The following is an 11,836-nucleotide window of genomic DNA, read 5'->3' on the forward strand; positions in this document are numbered from 1 at the left end:
GGGGAGAGAAGAAAATAATCTTAAAGATAGACAAACAACAAGAAGCGTCCTGTTAAAAACTCAAAGAGACATTTCATAAGTAGAACATGTGTTTTTTTCTAGAACATATGTAAGACCGGACCTCTATCCACCGCGTGCGGAAAACGCGCCGCGCCGCGCTCTGAAACTCTGCGCCTATTGAATATCTCCCCAGTGGCTTGAATCGGAGAGGAGCCAATACAAGCGGAGGGGAGGCGTGTCCTCGCTCTTCCCCAAGACCTCCCAAAGCAGGTTGTTGCGTTTTGGCTCTAAAGCCTGGAGACCTCCGAAGCGCTCGTCAGTTTTCCAAGTTGGAGCCATGGCGACAACAGCTCAGTATATTCCGAGGAATAACTCCTTACCGTCCAACCCGCTCATGCATCCGGATTCGGACAGGATGCACCAGGGGACGACCTACAGAGAGGTGCAGAAAATGATGCACCACGAGTACTTGCAAGGGCTCGCGGCCACCAACACGGGGCACCCGATGAGCCTGACGCACCACCAGTGGCTGCCCACATCCAACACCGACTGGTCCAGCGGCACCCACATCGGACAGCAGGAGCACAAAGCCAGCGTGCAGGCGAGCAGGGAGGACCTGAGCAGCGGCTTCCACCACAGATCCCACCTGGTGCACCAGCAGACGCAGAGTGCCCACCACGGCTCGTGGGCACCCGCCACGACGCACCACTTGTCCCCGCTGTCTCCCGCGTCCAACGGCCACCAGTCGCTGGTCTACTCCCAGCCCGGATACACAAACCTTAACGCCATGCTGAGCCCCCAGCCCGGCTCCCTGCACCACGGCATGCGGGACCCACTCCACGACGACACGGCCAGCCACGACAACCAGATGGAGTCGGCCCAGCAGGCTTTCAGCCACCACCAGGACCACTCGGACGAGGACGCGCCCAGCTCCGACGACCTGGAGCAGTTCGCCAAACAGTTCAAGCAGCGGCGGATCAAACTGGGCTTTACGCAGGCGGACGTGGGCTTGGCCTTGGGCACCCTGTATGGAAACGTCTTTTCTCAGACCACAATCTGCAGGTTTGAGGCGCTGCAGCTCAGCTTCAAGAACATGTGCAAACTTAAGCCGCTCCTTAACAAGTGGCTGGAGGAGACAGACTCCAACACGGGCAGTCCCACCAATTTGGACAAGATTGCTGCGCAGGGCAGGAAACGAAAGAAGAGGACCTCCATCGAAGTGGGGGTGAAAGGGGCGCTGGAAAACCATTTCTTAAAATGCCCAAAGCCATCTGCTCACGAAATCAGCACTTTAGCCGGCACTCTGCAGTTGGAAAAAGAGGTTGTCCGTGTTTGGTTTTGCAACAGAAGACAAAAAGAGAAAAGAATGACACCAGTGGGGGTCCCTCACCCGAATATGGAGGACGTATATTCCCAAGCAGAGACCCCTCCTCTACACCGCACACTACAGAGTCCTGTGCAGTGACTGTTTTCATGAACAATCCGAGCATTTCTGTAGAGAGAAGGGAGAGGGACTGAGGAGTTTACAGTATTTAAGTTTGGCTTTTTTTTTTTTGTTTTTATGAGATAAAAAGAGACATGGGAAAGTTGAGCAGTTGAGTTTTGCCTTTAGTATTTGGAGAAATCCATCTGAATAGATGACAGAAAGAGGGAGGAAATGTTAAGAGAACAAAGATGGGGGGAAAAAATCGCTAAAGCTGATTCAATTTAAAGTGAAGCAAATATCTTTATTTACCAAATTTCTATGGAGGAGACAAGCTTATAAAGTAAACTCGGCTGTTTCTAAAAGGGAGCAGCGCACTGAGCCCATCTCCTCCTGGTGTTCCACGAACTCTTGGCGATCACCAGAAAGAGGTGGCTGCCTGAAAAATGATCAACACTGGAAGTAAATAATAAAAAAGCCCACACTGAATGAACACTTTTACTTTTTCAGGCTTAAACTGATTAACCAGAATTCTGAATATTAGTGTATACTTTCGTTCTGATATTAAGTGTGATGTTTTAGTTAACATCAGTGTCTCTCCCTGCAGAGTGTTTATGATTTCTTGCATTATTTGGAACTCATCAGAGCAGCCTTTTGTTTACTCAGCGGGACTCGACGGTGGACAAGTGATTAAAAAAAATTGTGGCACCCTATTAAAAATACTCGAAAATAAAGTCGGATCCATTTAAGTTAAAAAAAAAAACTCCAATGCAACAGGACGCGCAAGTTCTGACTGCATGCCTTAAAATATTTAGAGTTTTGCAGCTGACCAAGTCGAAATTTGCAAACAGCACCGGACACTAAAAGAGAGAATCTAAATTTGCATATTTTTAAATTAATGTCTTATTATTTTCCTCGCATGGAGCACTTATTTTTTGTTAATATTATTCTAATTATTTTGTTTTCATCTGTTGTTAGAATTGTGTCTGTAAGATCTTGTTAGACTCAAAAACAAAAAAAGCCTAAATGTTTACAGCTGCCACTGCTTCCTGCCTGTTAATCTGTTACATTTCAAACATTTCAAGAGAGATTGGTCAAATGAAAAGTGATAATAACTCAGGTAAAATCACGCCTGTACATGTTTTTTTTTTCTTTTTTTTCTGTGTGTTTAAATGTTTGAATCTGGTTGCAACAACATCGTTTGCTTTTGTTTCACTGAACAATTGTATCATAAATCAAAACTCCGGACTCTGAGAAAAGAAAAAAAAAAAGAAAAATGTTGTTTGATGGTAAAGAAAGAAAGCATTTTCTTTAAATATATTTACTATTATTTTTCCGACCTGTAGGTGAGAAAATCTGAAAATCTCATGCGTCATTATGTCATTTCTCAATATTGAACCAGTCAAAAAGAAAATTTACAGCTGTGCTATTCAATACAGATGAGGGTTTTTTTTCTCAAGAATAAAAATAAAAGAAAAAAAAATAAAATAAAATAAACGTTTTAGAGAAAATGTTGCCAGGATTACTTCCGATCTGTAAATATGTCCAATATGTAAACTTGTATTTGTTCTGAGATATTGTTTCTGTTTTGTTTTTTTGTTTGTTTGTTTTTTTGTTTCTTTCCGGGCAGTTTTGTACACTTACTAATTCCAAGAAGATATTTTAATATGATTTCATTTATGAATCTGACCATTTATATATATAAATATTTATTTCTTCAAAGTGTTTGGAGCTTTTTGTTTAGCTCTGTCAATGGTTTTGTTGCAGTGGATTTAAATATTTTTTCTTTTTGTTTACTACATTGGTTGTATGTTGATTGCTTCATGTTGACTGCGAAGTCATTTATATTTATGTTATAGTAATATTTTATTACTTACATAAAACATATATACAAGAAATGGTCTTTTGTCTTCATTGAGATCTGAACCTCTTTGTTTTGTTTACTGGAGCTGCAGCAGGTAAACAAGACAAACACGAGGGTAAAGTTGAGCGCAGAGCGCACAGATCAGTTGAAACACATCCGTTATGTAACAAGGCAGCGTTTAAAAGCTGGGTGCTGTTTGAGTGGACTGACATCAGTATTTAACCTCAGGCATTCCCTGCTGACTTCACACTCTGTGACGCTGTTCACATCTCTGTGTATTAAATTGTGCAATAATAATAATAACACGCAATTATGTTCTCTTTTCTTGTTTCTCTATTATTATTTTTTAAATGTGTATTCGTTTCAAGTCTCTAAAATAAACATTCTTCTATTAAAGTCTGAGCTCTTTCCCTCCATATATTATACCGCTTGACATATTTTTGGCATTTAAGAACAAGAATTGTGACAAATCTTTGATCTGAGACAGAAGTGCCTACAGGCAAAAAATCCGCCCATTTACCCAAAGATAAAAAGTTGGGGGGAAAAAACGACATATAGCATCAAGAAAAAAGCCCCTAGAGTTTGCTAGAAGTTAGGACAGATCATCACAGGAAACATATTTGATTGCATGATTATAGAAATGATTTGATCTGCAGTGTCAGAGTTAGGCCTCTCTGTTTATTACAGGCCAAAACGGCTCTGAGCTTTATTTTTATGTAGCTGAATTTCTGCAGAAAACCAGAATGTTTTCTGACTAAAATATTTAAAGAAATTCCCTGCTGGCCATGATAGCTAAATTTTGATGTCAATCACATCCCGAATTTTTTGCTTCATAGGAGGATTAAAAAATTCTTCAAAAGTTAAAGTTTATTACAACACCAGCACAGTTAATCAACCTGTGTTGTTGAGTCCCTTGTGTTTATTAAATAAAAGTAAAATATGTCAAATATAATTGTTTTCAATGCTTCATTTAGAAGATTTTATTAACCTTATTTTACAATAAACGGACAATATCAAAGCAGAAAACGCCACATAAAGTTTAAAGTGGCTTTCTGCTTCTCAAGGAAACGTTTTTGAAAAACTGTTTTCTTGGACTTTTATTAATTTCTATGTGATTATTTATGTGCACGAGAAGGAAAAATCCGCCATCCGTGAATATTTTGTTTTAATTTCCGTAATTTGGTTAAATCTCAGCTATAAATTTGTACATTTTGTGCAGCTGAAACAACCAACGTTAAAGAACGAAACCTAATAAAGCATAAATTGGCTTTTTATGCGGCTGTGAAGTAACTGTAAAAAGAAGTGATTTTTCCAGCGGCTGAGCTGGTCAAACTGTTGGAAAAGGCCACATTAAGGTGCAACAGAACAGCCTGGATAACAGCGAGCCACACGCGCCACCTGCTGGTCAAACTGGGATTCTGCAACATCAAAACTGTGTCTCAAAGTTCGACATGGACATGACAGCATCATAACAGCAAGTTTAGGGACGCTTCATTTTTAAATTATTATTATTATTACTAGACAATATGTAGTTCTTTAAAACAAACCCAAACATCATATAGGTGGGAATAAACTACTGAGGAACTAGAAAACAGGTCAACCTCAGTGTCAGTCAGAAAGAAATAATCCTCTGAATTAGACAAAAAATAATTGTGACAAAAAAGTGTCTCAATGTGAGTTAAAACCTGTAATTCAACAAAAGCTTGGGTCTGTTCAGCTCCTTGGTCATGGTCAACAAACTTCATGGGATCTTTGCAAATTAAACAAGTGATGTCTTTCACTTTGTCAACATCTGATAGACATGACTTCATGGATCTTTTCCATGATGAACTCAATAACCAAGTCCTCCAGAATGTCCATGAGCTTTGTGTGTGGGCTTCGGTGGTCTCCACATCCGTGCATCATGCAGCAGAGCTCCTCGGATCAGAGCCTCTTCCTCCTGCTGTTGCCAACATCTCAAAGCCATCCTCATCATCTCAAAGCCATCCTCATCCTCATCCTCCTCATCCTCAAGTTTCTGCTTAAACTTTGAGCACAGAATTCCAACAAGAGCATTTAGGTTTTCTTCAGTTTCTCTTCTTCTTTCCTCGGGTCACTTTATTCTGTTTGCATCAGAAGTATTAACTGACACAAATGTGTCTCATTTATATTACTTCACCTCCAACAGTAAATATGCCTTTGCTTACTTCTTTACGCATTCACTGATGAGAGTGATTAAATGTGACTCAGACAGGGTTGAAGACAGAAACAAAGACAAGGAACAGGATCAACAGGAACTGGCTGAAATGTACAGGAGGCCAAAGGCCCACAAAGTGGTGAAACAGAAGGGGCTCTACAGTTGACCAACATAAGAGAAATGATGGTGGCTCACAGTAACTGTTATTTCTTGATGACATGCAGTTTTTATTCTGCACCCTACGAAGAGACACAAGCTCCATTATGCCATCAAATCAATAATACATGAGCAGAACTCATCAGAAAACAGCAAAAAGCAGCAACTTAGCCCACAAAACACCAGATTTCATTCTCTCCTCTCCTCCTCCCAGCAGTCTGCTCTCCTCCACTGAGTGGGCCCTCGGCAGCTCTTTGAGAGGAGCTCCAGCCTCAGCACCAGCGAACAGCACAGCCTCCTTCATCAGGGAAGTATAGTGACACACAGAAGATGTGGATTAGTGATGATTAGCAGGGATTATAGCTGGTTAATGGTGGGAAAATACATTAGGAACCATCGGCTCTGGAGAGGGGGAGGGAGTTTCACTCACGCTAGCGGATTTGCATTGATCCACAGCAAATGAATGAGGATTAGCAGCATCAAGCTATCTGCCAACAGATAAATAACATTAAGCGTATTATACGGCAATGCTTGTTATTAATGACATTACAAACACCACTACAATGCTGGCAATTATGGAAATAATAGGAGCAGATGAATAATGTTCTTGGGATTCTTAAGATTTCACATCATGTAGCAATGAGGGATAATACAGGAGAATCATGCTACAGTGTTTTGGCTGTGCTACGTTTTAAGGACCAGTTTTATATGGATATACTTTAAGGGCTTATATAATACCACTTCCCAGATTTTTTTAAATTAAATTATCCATTACAGACCAGTAACAACCTACTGAAAAGCTGTCAGCCATCATTCTCCAGCACAACTTTTTCTTTCAGCAGTGATTTTATCTGTAAAATAAGACAACATATTACAAACAAAATTTTCACCACTAAACCTATTAGATAATGTATTTAGAAATCCTTTCTTAAAATAAAATTATTCACCAACAGGTAAAAGAGAGAGCCACTTTCTCTCTCTATTACTACCTTTTCCTCCCACAGAGCTCTACTCTGCTTTTCTTACCGTTTATGTATGTAATAAATACTCCTCTTCCACAGTAAGTGGCAGAGAAAAAAGGGGGGTTGGAGATTGGAAAAAGAACAGAATAATGTATTTTTTCATCAAAAATTCCCTCTATTCCTCTACCTCAAGGTTTCCTCCACTGAGGCACTTGAAAGATGGGCTACAATGTGGCCACACAGCGAACACCTAGTTACCATATGAAACACTCTGGCAGTGAAGTGAAGGAGACTGAGAAGGGAGAGGAGAAGTCTTGTGTTATTTATGATACTGGACCGTGTAGCTATATGGGTTCTCCCTTCAAGTCGACTCCGAGGTATGGCCCCATATGTGGAGGGGTATAAGTGCGGCTTTAGAAAGTCACTCTCCCCTCCTCACTGTATCTCTTTGCGCCTCATTCAGAGGTTTGAAAGAAGAGAAGTAGCCCAACTCCCTCTTTCATGGCTTTGAGGGACATTTTATATCGCCTCAGGTGTCTGTCAGTGTGACTAACAGTTCTGAGAGTGGGGAGCTAATATCTCAAGAACTTGCCTTCAGGCAGCTGCACACAGATGTTACTGGTGGTCTACAATGCAAAGAAAGTCATATTTTAGAGACATTCAGTGGAAGCAATTACTGCTGCTTCTCTGATCTGGCTGTCATTAAACAATGTCTGTGACAACTGTAGCATCTGATAGGAACACAATGGGGGAGGCAATATAAATGCAGTAATCTGCATTGCAATCATATATATTTGGTGAAATTCACAACAAAGCGGTGCAAATAGTGTTAGTCTGCAACAGCTTTTTTTGTGACACATGAAATTGTACTGTACAGCTGCTGAGCAGACCTTTTAAAAGTATTGCACAAGGCTGCAAAGTTAATTGTTGTTCCTGAAAGGACATGGCAGTAACATGTAAAAGGTTGTCCCTTCTCTTCACCTTCAAATCAGCCTTTTGTCAGCGACAGAAAAGGTGTTGCTACGACTCTTGACTTCAGTAACAAGGTTCACTCTGGGGAAGAGAAGAAAAGACAAGGCCTCGCAGTAAAGAGACACCCACCAGTAAAAAAAAGGAAGGTCATCTAACCCCAGAGAATAGAAATGCTCAGGGTCTTCCTCCAATCATATGTACACAGAAAAATGAGAAACTATTCAGAAATGCATAGTGGCAGCAGTTGTAAAATCATCTTTTTTCATCCACAGAGCATCTCTGTTGTTTCCTGAAGTAGACCTACAATCTAAGAGAGGTTTGCAAAGAATTTTCACACAGAGGCCTACAAAAGGGAAGTTCTATCTTTGCTTTACACTTTACACCACAGCTATACAATTTCAACAATATTTGTTTCTGTTGTCCTTCACCCACAGCTGATGCTTCTTGTTATGTATGAAGGAATGGATGTTACATTGTGAACCCCTTGCAAATTGGAGCCAGACAAGAAAAAGATCATAAAAGATGATGCCAGAGTCCCAGACAGTCGGCTTTACCCCACAATGCTGAGTTCAAAGGACATAGATCGGTGGGCAAATGAGTGCTGCTGCTCAGAACACAGCCGAGCGAAACAACAACAAAGATAAAGCTGATGGGAATAAATAAATAAGGATTTGCGGAGAGGGAGGGAAAAAAATGAGACAAGTAGGCGGGGATAGACAGTGCGCAGTGATGAAATGGAGGCCTGCCACTGTGCTCAAGGACACCGCATGCCACCATGTAATTAGAAATGTACACAGATGATTTGGATGCAGAGATATGATTAGGCAAAGCAGTCCCCAGTCTTGGGCCTAATCAGCTCACTTCTGAGAGAAGCTCCACAACTGCTGGTGTGTGCGAGCAGAGGGGGGTTACACACTCCCCCCCCACCCCCCCACTGCTGAAAAACTTCCATACAGACACTTAAATTTAGACATGCAGATATGGTGGTAAAACAGAGTGAACCCCAAACATTAATGTGATCTAAACATGAAGGCTGGACTGACACAAAGAAGGTGACTGTGTACAAAGACTCAACTAATGAGCAGAGGCCAATTAGAAAGAGCAGCTCCCACCACCTCCCGATTCAGGCTGTCCTTCTACCCCCCACCCCCATCCACACACACACACACACTTATTCACCAGCTTGTTATTGATCACCTTTAACCTCGTCTTGCTGTGGTGTCAAAACTACCATTTAGGCTCATCCCCAGGGCTAAGTGAGTGTCGATCACTCCCTGCCCCATCAATCATTACTGGGAGGAGGATTTGCCTGTTTGAAGCTCAAAGAAAAGGCCTGATTTCAACAGGAATATTTTGGCAGAACTCAACCCTTTGCCCCGAGGAGTCAAGGATCACTCATGGTTTCATGGATTACCATTCACCCAACCTCCAGCAGCCCTGGTTTGTCCAGCAGGCCTACCTCTATTCCCCAATGGGCCCAACAGTGCCACTTTTTGATTTTTAAATAAGACAAAAGGTCAGTCCTCATCCTGCCCTGTCTTTACAATGATTGGCACAAAACTGAATAAATGACAAGCAAAGTTGTAGTTTCAGGAGTAAAGGGAATATCACAGTGGCATAGATGAGTTGTGCTGCGAGCTGCAGAACACTGTTATCGGTGCACATCTCTTTAGCTGTCTGTGTCAGCCTCTCACAAACTCTTTTTTTACCTCCTCCTGAGCTGAAGTGGCCTTAGAACATGACTCAGTGTCAATCAGATGCTGCATCCTCCCTCCTCTTCTTCTGTTGTCTCCTTGCTACATTTATGTTTTACTCCACATGTAATGATCTGGTCTTTTTGCCTCTCTATCCTCATGCTGCACAGATCGCATAAAGTTTCTTTCTGTTGTTATAATCATGGGATTAGAGGATGAGGATGTGGTGGTTAGAGACAACAAATTCATGGGATTCAGACTCAGGACCCCAATATGTGCAGAATAAAGAGTAGGGTAATCAATTGCTCACTTTCAGTCTTGTCTAACATTAATGTTGGTCAGATGTTTATTATTGCCAAATGCACTTACTCAGATAGTACTGAAATACAATTTTCTGATAATTTTAATTTATTACCTTTCTCTTTTTGGCATTTTAAAGATTTATTTTGCTTAATCAAAACTGGCATGTTAATGTAGGTATAGTCTAATAATTAAATTTGTAAAAACTGAGCAATAACAGATTGTTTTGAACTTTAAGAAAGCACTGCTGTTTTGGATGATTTTTTTGTTTGCAGTACCATTAAAACAGATGGTATCATTTGTACTCATGAAGAGTAGAAGTGATAGAATTCTTTTCAATTTTTCTTGTTGTTGTCAATAAATACAAACTTTTGTTGTAAAGATTTTATGTTGACATCTCTTCGAACATGCTCATATGTTTGCAGAGTTTGTGTATATTTGGTTGAACATACAGATAAAAGGCATCCACTGATGTTGAAGTGGGGGGGTGGAGATAAACTGATGAGGGAAGTATGGATTTGCTTGGTGTAAGGTTCTGCGGGTGATTCTCCACCCACGTCTTTCCCCTGCGGGATGCCCCTGCCAAGGGGCATGTGGGACAGATCGCTCCAAGGGGATTAATTGAAGCAACATTTTTGGTGCACATGGTCAATGCAATTAAATAGAGGCCTAATGCCTTCAGTTTACTATCACTAAACGAGTGACAAAGCAGCAAACTGTGACTTGTTCTGTTTGTGCCCATATGAGTCCTTGTGCTGATGAGATGAAACAAATTCTACTTGTGTATACGAAACTAGGTTTATGAGGTTTAAATTCATAGGAGTAGATTGGCAGATATGGCAACGTCAAAGTGTCGGGGAAGGCAAATGATGGAGGGTGAAGATGTGAAGGGATTTCTGTTTTTTGTGCTTTTGTATGTTCATATATGTTCTATATATCTGCATGGACATTTGAATGTATAAGTTCACAGTGTAAGCAGGGTCTGGTGGCTTTCTAATCTCTCCCACTGTCTCTCCCACTCCCTGCAGCCATCAATTAGTGAGCCCGGCTGTTCGAAGGCTTTGTGCTCTTTCACACAAGCCTTTGTTGCTTCTCTCTCCCTCACTCTGTCTCCCCAGTGTTTGAAGACTGAGAAAAGACACGAGGCAGGTTAGTGTAGCTTCCCTCTGGGATGCTGGTTGCCGTCTTTCTTTCTTTAAGCTTGCGTTGGTTCAGAGTCCTTAAACACAGGAGGGAAACTCAGGCTAGGCAGAAAAGTATGACTGTGTCGGATCAAGTCTCCCAGTAAACTGATGACAGAGTTTTCTGTCATCACAGAAATGTTTATGCACAATACACTGCATGTAAAAAGAGATTTGCGTGTGAAGATTCAATGTATGCATAAAATTAGGAGTGGAAGACACAGTAAAAGGAAAAGGAAGACAACCAAAGAAGTATATTTAGAAACAGCACAGACATTAAAATAAACATTAAAAGTACTCATCGCAAAGTCACGAAGACCGGGGGAAAAAAATGATAAAGTAAGAAAGCTGCACAATACTTCTTCTTGTATCAGTAGTTAATATGTTCTTAAATTAAAAAATTGTAAGTAAAATTTGTGACAGGATTAAATAACCACGAGTGTTTATTTACCTATGGAGACAGCTGAGTTGTCTAAAACTACAGCAGTAAACTCTTTCAAACTACATCATTTGATATAGTTCAGGATAACGTTTTTATATTTGATTTTTTACTTTGCAATGAATACCTTTAAAAGGAAAACATTTTCTCTCTTTTTGATAATCCTGTGGATGTTGTAAATTTTACGAAGGTTTGAAATGAGTTGGACAGGAGGATATTTTCACATACATACGGAAGTCCCAACATTTATGAGAATAAACTGACTTAATATTCTAATATGTTATTTTATTTAGCTGTTGATTTCAGCAGAAGAGAAGTGTCACATCCTTTTGCGAATATGTTACAGCAACATTTATGAATTCAGTTTATTTATCAGGGATTGTTCTATATAACAAACTTTTGTTGAAAAGGAAAACTAAAAGAGTTTGTATTTTTTTGTGTGTGTATTTTTTTTTTTCTTTTTGTTTTTTAGCAAGAGCAACCTTTGTCTGACACAACCAGTCATGTTAACCTCCCAACCGCCCAGCTGTTCAGTCCAGACCTCCAGACACTGGGTTGGAAAGAGGCGTGTAGAAAGGGGCCAGACTGCTAACCATCCATCACGTCCATCCGACTCGGCCTGCAGTGTTGAAAAGACCACGGTTATCACTCACCCCTGACACTGCCATC

At 40.8% G+C, this 11,836-nt stretch overlaps 1 protein-coding gene across 1 annotated transcript; it reads left to right on the forward strand.

The window, feature by feature from the left end:
* The first annotated feature begins 269 nt into the window (after nt 1-269).
* Nucleotides 270-3,321, forward strand: pou3f1 (POU class 3 homeobox 1). The gene has a single exon (XM_017423665.2). The coding sequence runs from the start codon at nt 338-340 to the stop codon at nt 1,463-1,465; it is 1,128 nt and encodes a 375-aa protein (XP_017279154.1). The 5' UTR covers nt 270-337; the 3' UTR covers nt 1,466-3,321.
* The last annotated feature ends 8,515 nt before the right edge of the window (nt 3,322-11,836 follow it).

The sequence above is a fragment of the Kryptolebias marmoratus genome, linkage group LG16, assembly GCF_001649575.2.
Source record: "Kryptolebias marmoratus isolate JLee-2015 linkage group LG16, ASM164957v2, whole genome shotgun sequence".
NCBI classification, from domain to species: Eukaryota; Metazoa; Chordata; class Actinopteri; order Cyprinodontiformes; family Rivulidae; genus Kryptolebias; species Kryptolebias marmoratus.